At 36.3% G+C, this 18,370-nt stretch overlaps 1 protein-coding gene across 1 annotated transcript in view; it reads left to right on the top strand.

The window, feature by feature from the left end:
• erc1b (ELKS/RAB6-interacting/CAST family member 1b) overlaps positions 1 to 18,370 on the top strand; it is a 559,966-nt gene that overhangs the window by 218,068 nt on the left and 323,528 nt on the right. Inside the window, exon 12 of the mRNA XM_039760564.1 lies at positions 5,672 to 5,683. Coding sequence (XP_039616498.1) covers positions 5,672 to 5,683 — 12 coding nt within the window. The remainder of the gene's footprint in view (positions 1 to 5,671; positions 5,684 to 18,370) is intronic.

Genomic DNA, 18,370 nt, shown 5'->3' on the forward strand with positions numbered 1-18,370 from the left:
ATAGTTCTTTTACTTGTGCCCACTGGCTTTCAGTTAATAAAACATTTTCATTGTCCAGTTCCTCAAGAAAGTCTTTTAGTTCAAGCAAACGCTTTACCATCAAATAAGTGCTTCCCCATTGTGTGGTTTTATCTAAAATGGCTCCTTTTCCTGCACATCTGTTCAAAATGGCATCTGTTTTAGAGGCCCTGGCTGCAACAGTTGCTTGCTTCAATGTTCCAGTTAGAGTAGCTGCATGACTATCTTTCAATCCATCTCTTATTGCAAGTTGCAGAGTATGAACAGCACAACGCATATGTTGAATAGTAGCAAGTTTAGATGCTTCTTCAGCAATGTTATCCAAAATTTCACTATTCTCTTTGGTTTCACTTTCTCCAATACTTGCAGAACTGTCTTCCACTAATATCTGTTGGTCACTTTCTTCATCTACTTTTATTCAGAAAGAGAGCAAGCTATCTCTAATTTTCTTTTTAATCCTTATAATTATAAATGCTAATCTAACAATATCCTTCAGGGCAATAACTCCTGGGAAAATTGGAAATTAAGGTCAAAGCTGTCTTATTTTAAGACTTAAAAATGACAATAAATGCTCAGAAGCTATGTCTCAGACTGGACAGTTAACTTTGTGAGCTGGAATGTTAAAGACCTGAATCACGAATTAAAGAGAAAGAAAGTATTCTCTTACCTAACAGGTCAAAACGCTAAAGCAATATTTTTACTGGAGACCCACTTATTAAGTAAGAATCAGTTTCGGCTGCACAAAGTCTGGACTGGCCAAATATTCCATTCCAGCTTTACAAAGAAAACTAGAGGTGTAGGAATTGTTATACATAAAACAGTCTCATTTGTAGTATCAGATGTAGTATCTGATCCTGAGCGGAGATATGTGATTCTCATAGGTAATTTATTTAACTGTAAAGTGATTTTGATAAATGTTTATGCACCCAGTGTTGATGATAGGGAATTCATGCAAAATGTATTTGCATCCATTCCCAATGTGAACACTCATAAAATTATAATGGCTGGGGACTTTAATTGTATTTTAAATCCAGACTTAGATAGGTCTCCTGCCACAGGGGCAATGACATCTAACACTGCAAAGACAATTACACAGTTTGTAACTGACCACAACTTATAAAGCCAAGCTCAAGAACATATTCCTTCTACTTACCAGTGCATCATTGCTACTCAAGAATTGATTATTTATTTGTAGATAACAACTTCTTGCCTAAGATTAAATCTTGTAAGTATGATGTTATTGTTATTTCTGACCATGCCTCCTTGATTTTGTAGCTAAAATCAATATGACCCACATACTCATCTCGCAGATGGCATCTTAATCCGCTTTAATTAGCAGACAAGAACTGTACAGAATTTATATCCAAGCAAATCAATTCTTTTAGAGACAAATACACCCTCACAGGTTTCTGCAGGAACACTCTGGGAAAACCCTGAAGGCCTTCTTAAGAGTACAGATTATATCATATCTTTCCCACAAAAATAAATTGGAAACCAAGAAGGTACCAGAGCTAATCAATGAAATTACTAGAATAGATCAAGAACATGCCAGGTGTCCAAGTGAGACACTTCATAGGAAAAGGCAGGCTCTACATTCAGAGCTCAACCTCTTAACAAATAAAGAAACTGAACAACTCATATTTAAATCAAGAAATCATTATTATGAACATGGAGAGAAAGCTAATAACATATTCGCTCAACAAATCCACCAGCAAGAAGTTCGCAATTCAATCCTAGTAATCACCAGTACAAACGGAGACAAAATCATTGACCATAAAAATATAATGCACAAATTTAGAAACTACTATAAATTGTTATACTCTACTGAGATTAAAGAAGACAAGATACAATCTAAGGCATTTCTGGATACATTACAGATACCACAAAAAATACTCTTAGGGCAGAGGAATTGGATAAACCTCTGGCACTGTCAGAATTACTAGATGCTATAAACTCAATGCAGAGTGGGAAAGCAGCAGGCCCTGATGGCTACCCTGCCAAATTTTATTCTCAACTCAGCTAGCTCCCCTTCTATTAGCAACATTTACAGAAGCTATAGAAAATAAAATTCTACCTCAAACTTTTCACCAAGCATTAATTACTGTTTTTGCTAAACATAATAAGGACTTATTAAAATGTACATCGTACAGACCAATCTCACTTCTCAGTAACGATGTTAAGATACTCTAGGAAGTCTTAACTAGAAGGATGGAGAAAGTGCTGCCTTCGGTATTATCACAAGACCAAACTGGATTTATTAAAGCAGACACTTAGCTTCCAATCTTTGATGCATGTTTAATGTAATATATTCACCAACAAACACCCCGGAGATGATATTATCATTGGATGCAGAAAAAGCATTAGACATGGTTGAACGGAACTACCTTTTCACTACATTGGAGAAATTTGGGTTTGGCCCAAACATTTGTGCATGGATCAAATTTCTGCATACCAATCCAGAAGCTTCAGTTTGTATTAACAACATCAATTCAGACTACTTTAAACTAAAGTTTGGTACCAGACAAGGATGCCCCTTGTCACCACTGCTTTTTGCAATCGCCATTAAGCCACTCGCTTTTCATTGTCAAAATGCTATTGAGGTAAAGGGGATTATCAGAGAAGGACTGGAAAAGAAAGGTTCTTTATATGCAGGTGATATGGTACTGTATATATCAGACCCACAAAATATTGTGCCTGCAGTCCTAACAGCACTAACATAATTTCAAAAGATTTCTGGTCTCAAAATCAATTTGAATAAAAGTGTGCTCTTCCCAGTGAATTCTCAAGCATACAATATTAGATTACACACCTTACCTTTTATCATTGCAGAGCAGCTTAAATACCTAGGGGTAAACATCATAACTAAATATAAAGCTCTTTATCTACAAAATTTTGCCACTTTCATAGATGGTCAACTCTTCATGTCACTTTAGCTGGAAGAATTAACATTATTAAGATGAATATCCTTCCTAAGCTTCTCTTTTTATTTCAAAACATTCCAATATACATCAATAGATCATTTTTAAGAAATTAGACTCAACCATAACCTCATTTATTTGGAATTCAAAACATCCTAGTATCCAAGGGGCGACCCTACAAAGACCTAAGGCGGAAGGTGGCATGGCTCTACCTAACTTTCAATTTTATTACTGGGCAGCAAACATACAAGCTATAAAAACCTGGACATGAACAGACACAACAGAAATAAAATCCTGCAGTACTTCTTTATATTCCTTGCTTTGTACCCCAATAAATACAAGTTATTGCCAATATACTAACAACCCAATTGTGCTTCACTCACTCAGAATATGGAACCAATGTAGGAAGTATATTAAGATAGAGAAGCTTTAATCTGTGGCACCTCTGCACGAGAACCACCTTTTCCCACCCTCTCAAACGTACTCAGTTTTTAATGCCTGGAAAACATCCAGGATTAAATCATTTAGAGATCTGTACATAGACAACGTTTTTGTATCCTATGAACAATTACACTCCAAATTTAACTTACCAGCAACACATTTCTTTCACTACCTTCAAATTCAAAACTTAAAAAACTTCAAAAATTATTTTATAGTTTCTCCCTTTCAATGAGCTCTTCTACTCTTGGTGATTTGTTTCTAACCTTTTTTGTTTTGTTTTTTTTTCTTTTCTTTTTGTGTATGGACTGTTATTTGATTTTAATAAATTCAAAAAAAGTACAAACAACAAAATAAACATGAACACTGACTTACACTTGAATCCAAGAAGTTGTTCCTCAAAGTTTTTCTTCTAAACTCTTCTAGCAGAGAGAGGAAATTGGGTAGAAGCTGCTGCCTTTTCCCATGTGTGCTGAACTTCTGCTGAAGACAGGGCAGTGGGAGGCTCCTTGGGGGGGCACTTGACTAACTTCCTAGTACTTAGGTGGTGTGCAAAGTTATGCTAAAGTTCAGCCCTGGGTGGGAGCATATGTGGAGAGTGCAGACAGAACCCCTGAATACGCATCAGACCATAGCACACACCTACATCATTACACTTGTTTACACTCAAATGAACTTGTTAAACACATTATAGCTGCAATAAAATGAAAACACTTTTTTTAATGTACTATAATCCAGATTACAATATGTGAATGTCAGGTTGTATAATAGCTCAGCGGAACTTCACACTAGTAGTATCACAACTATGCACTGGGCTTTATTCTTACATCAGAGAAGTACTTAATTATGACTGTTGTTTCTGAAATGGGACATTTGAACCAAGTTCATTTTTTTTTCATTACAATTTAAATTTATTGTACTGACTCCGACCTCAACTCCAGGTACCCAAAATTGTCTCATACTCCACAGCCTTGGGAATAAATCTGGATAGCAGATTAAAGGTTTTCATACTTCTTGCTACATGGAAAATATTTCTTTCATGGCAGTTAAGTAGCTCCTACTTATCAGCTTTAATGTTAATCTTGATTTTGCCTTTGTTTTAATCATAAAACTATTGTTATTTACCTCAAATTGTCTATAACACAATATGCTGTGTGAGGGGAATGTTTTTGTTGAACAGATGTTGCTTGCTTTTTTTTCATCTGTCTTTCTTGCTTCATTTTTTTTAAAGGCTTTTGTTCAGGTGTGTTTTGTAATAGAATGCAATTTTAAGTTAAACCTGGCTAAAAAAGGGTTTTCAAATTGAGAAAAGCATTGCAAGATAGTTGTTTAATTATAGTCTGAAACCATTATTGAACATGTGCTTTGGTGTGTTTTTTTTTTTTTTTACTTTTAGCCATTTACAGATTTTCCAGTATGTTAAAATATTTAAATAATCGAGTATATGACTTAATTATATGGAGGTTATCTTATATTGAATTGCATTTTATTAATTGTAAAGTGGTAGCATTGCCGAGTTAACACAATATGGGAATTAAGTGTAACGGGAGGTGTAGAGCATTGGATACCATTGGATACATAAGGATACCCATACACTCGGATCCTTAACTATACTTCCCTCTGTGTTTGAAGTTGGTTTGATACAGAAAAACTGAGCATATAATAAGTCTTACCATATTTCATATCAGATTCAGAAAGACCCCAGGCTCAGTGACATGTTATTTTCCAAGAAACCTTTATGGTATTGATATTGATAATACAATTTTTTTTTCCTGTTAGGTAAAGAATACATATATTAAATAATTCTAATTACCACTAAAAGTTATAATTAATATGACCGCTCAATGTATGTTTTTATAACATACTAGTAGTGTAGGACTGAAAACTGCCAATCATTAAATGAATGCCAATCTAAAATGTGTGGTTTCAGGATTATGCACTTTTCTATCCTTCATTTTCCATTAGTCTCCTCTTTAATAAGCAAAGCTTCATTTGTAAATGCTCTTTTAATTTTTTCTCTTAAACATATTGCATCAGTTGTAAGATGTCTGCCACAAAAGCTTATGATAAAATACAGTTGTGCCAAGACTGCCTGCTTTGATTTTAAATATTTTAAATATTCATTTCCTTATTTTCCTTCTTTAGATTTTATGCAGTAACTGATATTTGCTTGCTTTACTGTCTTCTGTTTCTACCCTTTCTATGTTTATTATGCAGCTGATTACATTTTCATTGTGCTTGAAAACTTTTATATAACAACTCTATTTCATGTCTCTGTCTTTAATTGCTGTCCGCAGTGTGGCTTCAAGGTTAGTAGATGCTTTATTTCTTTCTGCTCGATGTGGAAAAATTTGTTTTCCTATATTCTATTTCTTTCTGTTAGTTACAAACTGTTTTTAAAATGCTTACACATATGCTGAAGTATTTATTGTTACCTTCTAATAATCACTTTTTTATATGGACGTGTGCTCTTAATCTATGATTGATATAATTCTAATTTAGAAATATGGAAACAATCAAAATGCCTGGCCTGTACAAAGAAAGATATGTGAGATATATATGTTTAAAGTTGTCCATTTTGCATGGCCATCTGAAAAAAGCAGTCTTGATAAATTTTCTTTCCAATGTGATCAGTTTCAACAAAGTAGAAACCTTTTGAACGGGCATTACAATATCTTACCACATTTTCTAGGTTATTAATTGACTTGTTCAAATATAGTTGTATAATACTGCAGTATAATTTGATTAAAGCAGTAATGTGAGTACGTTTTGCAAGTATGCAAGATATACTATATTGATATTTTGTGCAAATAATTTATTAAGACATTGATAAAACCATTCAAATTGCAACTTTTCTAAAAAGAAAAATATTAATTTCTTATTAATCTAACACACAACGTTCCCAGTTATTTGGCATTCACCTCTCAAGAACCAAATATGTAATGGTAAAAAAGAGCAAAAAGGAACATTGTACATTAAATATCACATTGCATAATAACTATTTTGTAAAAATATGATGTCCTTTCTTTTAAACTTTCAGTTTATAATCTTTAAATTGGGAAGTTTTTATTACATACACTGAGTGTTGATTTTATTGGAAACACCTCCAAATGACATGTAATGCAGTGCTGTAATGGATTGCCAAGTTAGAAAAGAGATTTCAGAAGAAAACTATGACATAGGAATGGGTCAGAGCCTAGGAAATGGAAAAAAAAAAACCTATTGTGGTTTTTGGAGCATTCCAAATCTGCATGTTAGGAAAGAAACCAGGAACCATCAGAGTGTGACTTGAAGCTAGATGTGTAAATTTCCTTAAAGGTGCCAGAGCAGAAAAGTGTATTACGCTCTGCCAGAAAACCAGAGAAGTTACCTCAGGTTACTGGAGTTTATGCATTTCAGTGGGTATCAGTATCAACAGTCATGTAGCATACAGAAGTAATATAACAAATACACTGTTTTTCTAGACCTCTACAGTGGTAAAGTTACATGGAAACACTAACACTGCACATATTGCTTCCCTATCAAGCCCTAATGCCCATAAATGGGAGAAGCTAAAGTGTGTCCTAATACTAAGTCAGTAAGGACTTTCTTCATCTCTCTAATTTTGCAAAGGTAGAGCAGACACTAATTTATTTAAACATATACACAATGTCAAGTGACAAAAACACCACAGTGAGTCACAAAGCTGACACAAAATGGTAGATTTGAATTGTCAAGCAGAAAAAAACAATGACAGCAAACCTCAATAACTACTGATCAACAAGTGTTACAATGAAAGCATTAAGCAATTAAATAACTAGACAAGAAAAGTTGATAGTCTACCATCTATAGTCTAGCTCATTTTCAGTATAAAAATGGATGATGAAGAAGCACCAATATTCCTTAAGAACAGAAAAAGAAACATTAAAACAGAAAAAGTATACAAAAATTCAATGTTAACAGGGTGAGGCCAAGACTGTAAGAGACATTAGACTGGAGAATGGTTTGGTAATAGTGGAGACTTGTTGATGTCTGTGGTAGCTTGGTCTAGTTGGCATGGTATTGTTCTGTAGTCTTGTATTCCTGTGTATGCGCTTTATATTAGTCTATGAGGAAAAGTTAGTTTTATTTTTTTTGTGGAATACACGTTTTCCTTTTTTGTTTTCTTTCTTTAACTTTCAGATTTTCTATGTACTATTCCAGCCTTAGAAAGATACTTAAAATGGCTCACTCTTTACTCTTCAGTTACTGACCTCCATCACCGACAACATCATATTAGCTAACAATACTGCTAAATGATGTAGGCAGGTACCAACAAAATATACACAAGAATAAATATTGAATCACATAATAGAAGATGCCATCTTTCCTGCTATGAGTGCAAGAGAAACAATAACCATGCTAAGGTTTTAATGCAGAATTTTGACATAGCCTTATTGGGGAGTGGCCACCACACTGATGGCTGCTGATGGAAAATGCAAATGGAGCCTGACTTCGCCTATGCAGAGTAACAGGCGGGCCATAGCTAATCATATACACATTTGGCGCTTTTCCACTGCATAGTACGGCACAGCACGGTTCAGTACAGCTCACCTTGGTTCGGCTCAGTTTGCGTTTCGACTTCAGTTTAGTACCGCTTTAGAGTGGGCGGGATTATTCACGTGTCGTTATAGTTGCGCCGCCTCTACTGCTCACTCTTCATTTTTTAACTTGTCCCTACACTGTTTGTAAGTCCGATGGTAGCCATGTGCGCCCAAGAGCTTAGCGACCTCCTGAAAAACTTTTTCATTCCGCGTCGCCCCATCCAGGTCTCGCTGGATCCGCTCCTCGGCTACCAACGAGAGGAACGTCTGTACTTCCTCAATAGACCACGAAACAGCCGTTTTTGGTTAAAACAAAATGGTGCGTCCGAACCTTCGCTGGCTGTCCTAAAAATCTAGCGGGTCTGTTGTGTCTCGTGTCGCAAGTTCAGTGACGCAGTAATGACGATTTCTCCGGCCAATCAGTGACCAGCAGAGTTTACACGTCACGTTTTGGTAACGGTTCGGCGCTTGGAACCTCGGCTGAGGTGGCACTAAAAAAAGGACCAGGTACTGTTCCCAGTGGAAAACCCCCCAAAAGTGAGCTGAACTGAACCGTGTCGTGCCGTACTATGCAGTGGAAAAGCGCCTATTGAGTAAAATAGAAAAACCAGGTATGGTAGATCAGAATGTGGCCAGTTTCACTTAATCTAGTTAATCTAAAAACAAGAAATTGTGGCTGCACTGGCCTAGCAACATGAACAGTGGTGCTTTATTATTTAATTATGTATAAAATAGTACAGTTTTCAGTTGAATGCAGTGTATGTAAAGACATTTGATGGAACTTATCGCTGTTATCTCACAAACATAAGAGGCTGTTCTTAAGTTCTAAACACAGTTTTTAAGTGTTCATTAAATCTGGTGATGTTCTAGAAGAAGGGAATATGGATTGATGAAACAATAACAGTTTAAAAGTTTTACAGAGTCAATCACTGGAATTAATTTTGGGAAAACTGCATTATTGTTTAAGCAGACCCTTCACTTTCATCTTACTCTACCAGATGTGAAGGTGTTTTTATAAGTATGTATTCATAGCATCATAATTTTCATGTGTACAGAGTACATTGAAGTAGAACTACCTTACCTCAAAACCTAAGTCTTTCTTACCTTAAACAATTTCTAGAACAGCCTAATTAACAGTAGACATCCCAGTTTTCTTTGGGATTTTAAATGAAAAGTTAAACTTCGTAATTTATGTCTGTGTTAATGCTGCCATACTCTCAATATCCGTGTGTTGCTTTCCAAACAAGACAGCCTGGATTACTGAGGAGCTAAAACGTCTCCTGAATCAGAAAATGAGAGCATTCAAATCAGCTGACAAAGCCGCAATAAAGAGTTTACAGAAAGCTTTGAAGAAAAAGCTAAGTGAAGGGAATGAAAGTTCTAGAACAAAAATATAAAACAATGCCAGAATAACATGAAGAATGATTGGAATGCACTTGGCATCATTACTGCACTCAAACAATCCAGGCTCAGGTGCTAGAAGGGAGTGTGGACAAACCTAACACCCTGAAACAGTTTCTTAATAGATTTTCCCCTCCTTTTATCACCACCACCTTCTTCCAGTGGACCAGCTCCCCAATTACCATCAACACCTACTACCACTTCAATTTGTTTGGCCAGTGATGAGTCCACCACCGAGTGACCATTATAGGCTTTCCAAAACTAATGACCAAGTGAGCAGACAACTGAAGAAGCTTCACACTGGAAAAGCTATTTGACCAGACGGAGGCCGTCTTCAAGTTCTTAAGGCTTGTACTGACTAACTTTGTGGTATCCTCTGTCACCTGTTCAGTCTGTCAGTAAGGCTACAGAAAATTCAGCATCACTGGAAAACATCTTGCATTGCTCCAGTTCCAAAGAAGGCAGTCATCTCATCACCTAACAACTACAGATCAGTGGCATTTACATCTAACATCGTTAAAACCTTTTTATAGGTTGACATTGGACTTAAATTAGTTCTCATATAAAAGACCACCAGGACCCACTACTGTTTAACTATCAGAAGAGACTGGAGTGGAAGATGCTATTATCTATCTCCTTCACAAGGCTTATGCTCACCTTGATAAAGCTGGCAGCTTTATGAGCGTTATAATTTTTGATTTTTGTAATGCCTTTAATACCGTCCATTTATTTCTGTTAAGAGTTAAACTCAGGGAGATGCAGACAGATGAGCCTATGGTGTTCTGAATCCTGGACTATCTGTCAGGTAGGCTACAATTTGTGAAGCTCAATAGCTGTGTCTTTGTTATGGATGTGAGTAACACTGGAGCACCACAAACAAAAGTTCTATTTCTTTCTTCACTTTGTACCCCTCAAAGGATAAGTATAATACCAGATCATGTCATTTGCAGAAATTATTTGAGGATACTTCAATAATGGGTGTATTCATAAAGGGGATGAGTCATTTCACCAAGGTGACTGTCTTGCTCCACCCCACCCCTGCTCCTCTAATTGCGCTCGATTCATGAAGAGGGGAAAGTCCCTTGCTCTTCTAAATTCACAGAACTTAAAAAGGTATACTGGCATTCCCCAGTTCTCAGTGAGATTGTTGACAGTGCTGTGCGAAACAGGGTTACGTGATGTATTAGAATGTCTACTGCTCCTGTCACTGGAGCTTTGTCCACCTCCAGCTCCCGACTCTTGCTCCCTGACTGTAGGAAGGTGACCCCCTTTATAGTCACCTGGACGTGTTCCAAGTGCTCTCTGACGTTTTTCTGGTGGCACTTCCTGGTGTAGCGGAAGTGCCACATGAGCACCCGAAAGCACTCCGGGCATCACTGGAAGGTCCTTCCTCCACCTTCCCTGGTGTGGCAGAAGTGTAGCTCTCCCAGGCTTCACTATGCTTGGGGCACCCCCTGGCGGCGGCCACAGGCCCCAATGGGTTTGAGCCTCCTTGCTCCGTCCCCGTGGTCCCTTCCTTGTCCAGGGTGGTTGCCACCTCGTGGCCCGGGAACGTATAAACTGCCTCCTGGTCCTTCCAGGCGTCCTGGCTGGGTCTGGCCCCAGCCTCCTGCCAGAGTACTTTACGTAAATCTAGAAGATTCCACCAGGTGGCAGAGCGAGATATCATCACGGTGAGAAAATGTTCAGCTTTGCTGTGTTGTGAATTGCCTGAAACATCCATTAAATTCTGAGGACATCTTGCCACATCTGTGAAAAGGATGGATGTTTAATGATTAAAGCCATCAATCCAGGGATGCACCCACTCCAGCAAGCATCAGGTGCAAGGCCGAAATAATCCCTGGATGGGGCATTAGCTCATCGTAAGTTGAATATAAGCACACACATACACTAGCATCATTTTAGCATCACCAAATCCTCAAACCTTCATGTCTTTGGAAGGAAACCGGAGCACACTGGAAACTCCAGGCAGAAAACACAAGGGACGTGACTTCCTACTGCGAGGCAGCAGCATTACTGCTCTGTCACCATGCCCCCCCACTTGTGTAATTATTAATAATATTCATTATTTAAGTGAAGTTAACTGTTTATCTGTAAAATGTAATATACATACTTTAATATATTTCATCATGAAAGTGATATCAAGTATAAATCTAAGGATTCAAAATATACAGAGAGCTGGAATTTCATACATTCAGTGTGTTCTGTGTGGCAATTGCTGTTTTCTGCTGCTGTCAGTCAGGAAGCCCCAAGAAGCATGTAGAGATTAACAACTGGGTCAGTTTTAAGATGAAGTTTACAATGGTCTACTTTAATGGCAAAATAAACTGAGGTTAAAGCAGAAATTTCCACTTTAATCACAAAATAGACTTTTTCACTGTGTCCCTGATTTTTTTCTTGCTGTCACGTGTAGATAGTAAACAGAGACTCTGACGTCACGCTTCAACATGATCACAGATTGTTCCCCGATTTTTTTGCTGGTACTGCAACTCGCACATGTTTTGCATTAATTTCTGAGGATCTGCTCAGAGGATAGGTCAAATGACCGCTGGGAATGCATGGCAGCCAGCCCTTAGAATACCTTAATTCAAGGATTAGGCCACACTTTGTGAATTTTAAGGCATTTTGGAATGGACTGAAATATCTTTTTGAGCAAGGGAGAGGGCCATTGGCATGTTGTAGGCTAGCGTATCATGTGTTATCATTGGCAGATGCAACAGAGTAAGCCAATCTGTTTTGCCATGACTGTAGGCACGATTTCAGCAGACCAGCCGGACACATAACCATCTAAATTCTGGTTGTCCTTCACTGACCACACCAAAGCAGGACTGAAACATCATGCTGGTACATCCGAGAGACTGTCTCAGATTTTCCACCTATACTTCTGCTAACACTTCCAGCAAACAATGTCTAATATCATTGATAACAGACATACTCTTTCATTCACTCCTGTATACTCATCCAGTCACTCATTCATGCACTTTCCACATGGTAATTCAGCTCAAACCTTTCTATATCTGTGCAAGATTAGGAATTGTTAAACATACATTTAACTGAATTCTTTCTGAAGCATTTATCATTTCAAACAAGCAAGCTAAATGATTTAAATTAATGTTTTTTCTCATGCAAATTCATAGAGGCTGTACCTCATCATGTAAGTTTTACTAACTAGCCAGTAAGTAACACTCAAAATATACATTTGCAAGTTAGCTATGAAAATGATGTGCTAGAAAATTGTCTCTGTAAAAAATGAATGAAATGAAAAATTTATAGAAATGTAATTTCAATGACAAATCTTTGTATCTCTTTATTATTCCATCATTTGCAAATACTTTGCTTATTATCTGATTTGTTATGAAACAGCTGCTATTGTAAAAGAGCACAATGTGAGGCTCTTTCAATCAATTCTGTTTACCACAGTCTGAGGCCTAGTAGAGAATAATCAAGCCCTTGAAACCAAACTATGTTCGTAGCAAGAAAATACCCACTCACTAACTTAATAAGAATGAGCAAAAAGCGCTTCTTTCTAAGCTACTTAGTTACTGACCATGTACTATAAAGTCTTCACTAATGCTGAGGTACTAGAATAACACATTTATAATAGTAAATTAATGTATGAAATTTTTGAATCTGTGAAACGGGTAAAACTGTCAGCCGCAACTGCTGCATGTTGAGTTCCTGTCTTGGCAAAGTATATACAAAGTCAAGTAATAGATTTGTTGAGTCAGGCTAATAATATATTCCTAGCCACCGATCAATTGAAAGACAACATATATATAGCAAAATTGTGTTTACAGTACATCTGATTTTTTAAGGGTGCAGAATCTGAGACCAGTTACAAAAATGTTGGGTGAAGGGAGATGAGGATGAGCTGAACACTAGCTCCTAAGTGCTCTAAGTGCTGCTTTCAGTCATTTGTGTCCCTTGTTTTTGAAAGGGGAACCCTCTTGCTCACGAAACCTTATGGATGCTGACTTTGCAATTGAAGCGGGTTATTTATTGCAATTATCCTGCTGTAAATTTTATGAAACAGACTCTGTAATTGAAGTGACAAAATATGTGGACCGAATTATGTAATGTTTGTTATGACTTCTCTTCCATGCCTTATTAACATTATTTAACACACTTAACCTTTGTCCAATTTTTATAAAAGCCTCATATTTATATGTTCTAATTAAATTTATTATACAGTACACCCCTGAAATTCATGTGGGTTACGTTCCTAGAGAACCCACGAATTGTGAAAAACCGCACATTTTGGATGTGGTTAAAATAAAATGGCTATTTTTATAGTTTAAACCCTAAATATGACCCCAAAGCACTTTAATTTCATTTCAAACTCCGCTTAATACATTACCTAAAAAAAGAATGTAAAGGTAAACCTGTATGCTGTGCAGTACTGTACTGCTATGTCTCCCGCAGTGCTAGAATGTAAAATACTGATATTACCGCTATATGTACTGTAAGTCATGCAAGCGTGTTTTCATTGCCAGAAGCCTTAGAAGGTGCATTTCGGGAACATTTTGGGGCTTTAACCCTTAAACTGCCACATACTTGAGGGTTAATGCATCCCAGGACGGCAAATACTTTTTTTCTGTGCATTTTAAGTAAACGTAACAGTTCACAAAGAAAAAGTGAAATTTTAATGGAACACATTTTTTTCATGCAAAGAGCAAAACCAGCAAAACAGATCATTTTATACACTGCCAATGAGCTGTACTCACTATTACAAAAACTACTGGAACAATATGTACAAGGTGCAACTGACGCCATTGATGAAATTCAGTAAATCTCTGAGCCAACTGCGCTTGAACTGGCTGCATGCAAAAGCACACAGAGGTAAGCGCTGATGCTGGAAAGCTAGTTTAGTGTAGCGGCTGAATCTTAGAGACAGTGAGGCTGCAGTACTGCAGGGGGCAGCAATGGTCATGAGCTGCCTGCTCAACAAATGTACGACACTGACTGATCAGCTCCGGCGTGCTGGTAAATTGCACTGGGAACCGACTATAGCCGGTTGCGGCATTCAATGAATGTACATCGCCGAATATACTCGGCCCTTGCATGCTGGCAAATGGCACTGGGAAATGACTATAGTCGGTTGGGGCAGTTTAAGGGTTAAGAAGAAAAAACTGAAAAACATGAGAACACTCAGTTGGAGATGAGTCACAGGGAAGCAGTCAGTCAGCGCAAGGAGAAATGAATAACGCTGTAGTGGTCTGGTTCAGCTAAGAGTCACACCGTCGAGAAGACTGTGATTTATTTATTTTTATGGTGGTGATTCCAGGGATGTACCCAGCCTCGGCCCAACCTGCATGCACTCACAAACATAGACAAAAACAAAGCAAACTGCTAATCAAACAGCAAATAAAGAATGTAATGAAAACATTAAATAAATGAAAACAACAATACCACCCCTGTTCCTGTTACAGAGATTATACATTAAATACAACAAAGCACAAACAAAACACACTGAAGTCCATGAAAAACAGCAACGGATGAAATATAATGATGAATAAAGACAGTCGAAAGATCCACACATTGAAAGGGAATGTAAAGAGTCCAGATACCTGGTCATAAAACTCTTGTCTCTATTCAGACCATTTTGTAGAGTGTTGAATTTAAGCATAAGTTTGTATTCCCATTCTGTCTGCTCCTGTTGGGTCTAGAACTTACCCATAAGCACAGTGACCTTCAGATCCTTTATGCTGTGGCCATTACTGTTAAAGTGTGCTGCCACCGGAAGATCAGTACTGTTCTGATTAATATGAAATCTATGTGAGTTCATTCACTGGCTGACTAACAGACTGACTGACCAGCTGACTACATCAGTGGCCTATCTTACAGACAATGCACTTCAAAAAAACCTTACAGGACTTTTCTCTAGTGATGGTTATCTTATCTCTACATTTTATTAGTTCATTGTTCTCTTCTTTCAGGGTTAATTCATCTCAAGTGTATTCCTTTTGCTAATATTTGAACAAAAAGGTTGTTAAGATGAAAGAAACAAATCACTTTGCTGTCACTATATTTGCTAGAGTATTTGTCAGTTTCATTGTTACACCTTGCCTGTTGTAGGGGCCTTAGCTGCCTCGAAAGCGCCTATTATAGTATTTTAGAGTGAGAATTCCCTAAACTGAAAGAAAACGTGTTATATTTTCAGATCTAGCAGTAGATTTTATTGTTACGCATGTGCAATACATTAGCATTGCAACATTTGCTTGATTTGTTTATTTTTGTTAACTGGGGAAGGATATTTTTCCATTAGTTACGAGTTTTCCAGCATTAAGTGTGCATGATGGCATTATCTCCTCATCACCCTGCAGCGGAAGACATGAATTTCCAAAGTGGACAGATATTTTAGATGGTTATAGTCATTTTATAGGTTTACTACTTCCATCTATATGTACTGTATATGAAATAAGAAAAATTCTTAGGTGCTATAATGAACTTGAATTATAAAGCTGAAAGGAATTGTAAGCTTTCAAGGGCAAAGTCAGGGTTTGGAACATTGCCCTAGTGTTAACTAAAGTAAATTATAGAAAAGTTAAATAAAAGAAAAAACTACAAAGTTTTATTTTATCATTTTTTCATTAAATGGGCATATTGCTGGCTAGTAGTGTAAATGTTTTTTTTTTTCTGTTTATCATCAGACTTGGACATAAAAACAATAAATCCTCTAACGAGTTTCATTCTGATGCAAGGAGACATCTATTTTACTATCTTGTATATGTGTGACTGCAATACTTCTGGAACCTTTATACTTTTGGCATCTATGGCTAAAATATATGTTGTGGCAACCATATTAAACAGTGATACATAAGCAATAATCATGTAGACTTTTTTCTTTGTGGCTGTACATTGTTCCACTTGATCTGTCTGATTTCCTGTTTCAGTTTTTCATTTTCTTCGAAATATGCTTTGAAGTTTTTCCAAAATTCAGCACTTGCATCTCACCAGAAAGCTTTGCAAAATGTTTTTGTTTCACGTCTGACTCCATCTCCTTTGGCTCATTTATGTTTGATCACAGAGATGCAGCCTATTGCTAGTCATATGCTTTTGCAAGAACACAGCTTGCAGGCCTTTTGCTCTTTCATTGTTTGTTTTCTGTGATTTAGTAAAATATATTTCCTCTCTCTTGTTTTTCTTTCAAGTTCATTAGGCTTAAGCTTTATGAAGTTAACTTATTCCTTGATGTTTTGTGGAAAAAAATCAACCTCTACCATGTAACAGTTGACTCAGATAGATGATAATGCAGTTGAATCTTAAATAGCTTTTTTAAGCTTTCCTAATTTATAATCAGAAAACAAAAGTACACTGAAAGTACCTTAGAAAAACATGTTGGTTTGAAGGATTCTAAAGTAATTCGAAGGTAGAAATTACAGGCTTAAAAACGAGTTTCTGTGAAAAGGGCTCACAGTGCTGAAAGAGAGGTCAAACTCTTCTTTCACTAATAGCCAATGGCATGCAAGACACACTCTGAATGATCCACTTAAGCGTGCATGCAGACACAGTATTCAGGACTAGTTTTTTCTCTACCAGATGTGCATGCATGCAGACTGACTTATAACTCTAAACTGAATGATCATAAGTCATCGTCAGAGTGAATAGGCCTATTGATGGACAGTGTTTTGTAACTGAATTATGATAATTATAGAGCACTATATTTGTCATCAATGGAATTAAAATTGTATTTTAGGATAGTAGGAAGAAGACTGGATACAGCAATAGAGAGGAGAAAATTACAAGAGGAATGAGTAAACACCATGCAGACCAGTAGGACAAACATAGGATTACATTTTCATCATAAGAATAATCATTGAGAAAAGATAAAATTAAGAAGTATACTAGGTGCTTATAGATTGTAAAACAGCATTTGAGAGTACCACAAATGGAAATGCCATGCAAATTAAAAGAATCTTTAAAAGTGTTACTCAAATATCAATATGAATAGTATAGTTAAATGGGCAAAACTCATGAGAACAATGGAATATGGAAGGGGCTATTTAAAAAAGGGATAGCTTAAATCCTCTATTATTTGCGATATATAGGGATTATATTATTAACATGGGCAAGAAATGCCTTGGGATACTTTAAATTAAAACCAGTATTGATCAGGATCTCATATTTGCAGACTACATAATTAATGGCAAAAAATGAGATAAGGATTCTGCTAATCCTTATGCTCATGCCAGACAGTTACTGAACACCCGCACACCCGGACTCACTCATATCAAGTCAGTATTGTGTCAATCAAAAAATACTAGAAATGCAATCTAGCAAATGTGTATAGAAACTGATCTCTAAATGTAAAATGAAATGAGATTAATAAGACTTAATAGAATAGCAGCTAACTTAGAGTTCTTGCATATTTCATGAGCGGGTCATTTACTTTTTAGAGATTCTGTAGTATATGATTAGAAGTTATTTTTTAAATATGAGGAGTGGCTTAAAGAAACATGTTTGATACTGTTTTTAAGATGAATGTTTTGTCTGGTATATAAACAAAAAATAGAAATAAAACTTGACATTAACCAGATAATCCAAGTTCATCCTTATGTCAAACTAGCAGAATACCCGCGCTTCGCAGCGGAGAAGTAGTGTGTTAAAGAAGTTATGAAAAAGAAAAGCAAACATTTTAAAAATAACGTAAGATGATTGTTAATGTAATTGGTTTGTCATTGATATAAGTGTTGTTGTCATATCTGTCATATCTATCTATTTATATCTATCTATTTATATATATCTGTGTGTGTGTATATATATATATATATATATATATATATATATATATATATATATATATATATATATATATATATATATATAAATAATATATATAAATAATAAGCAAAATACCTACATTTTAATAATAACGTAACATGATTGACAATGTAATTGTTTTGTCATTGTCATGAGTGTTGCAGACACATATATAAACATATATATACATATATACAAATAGATATATATATATATATACACATCTATACACATATATATATACAGTTATATATATATATACACACATACATA

This window comes from Polypterus senegalus, chromosome 8, assembly GCF_016835505.1.
Source record: "Polypterus senegalus isolate Bchr_013 chromosome 8, ASM1683550v1, whole genome shotgun sequence".
Classification (NCBI taxonomy): Eukaryota; Metazoa; Chordata; class Cladistia; order Polypteriformes; family Polypteridae; genus Polypterus; species Polypterus senegalus.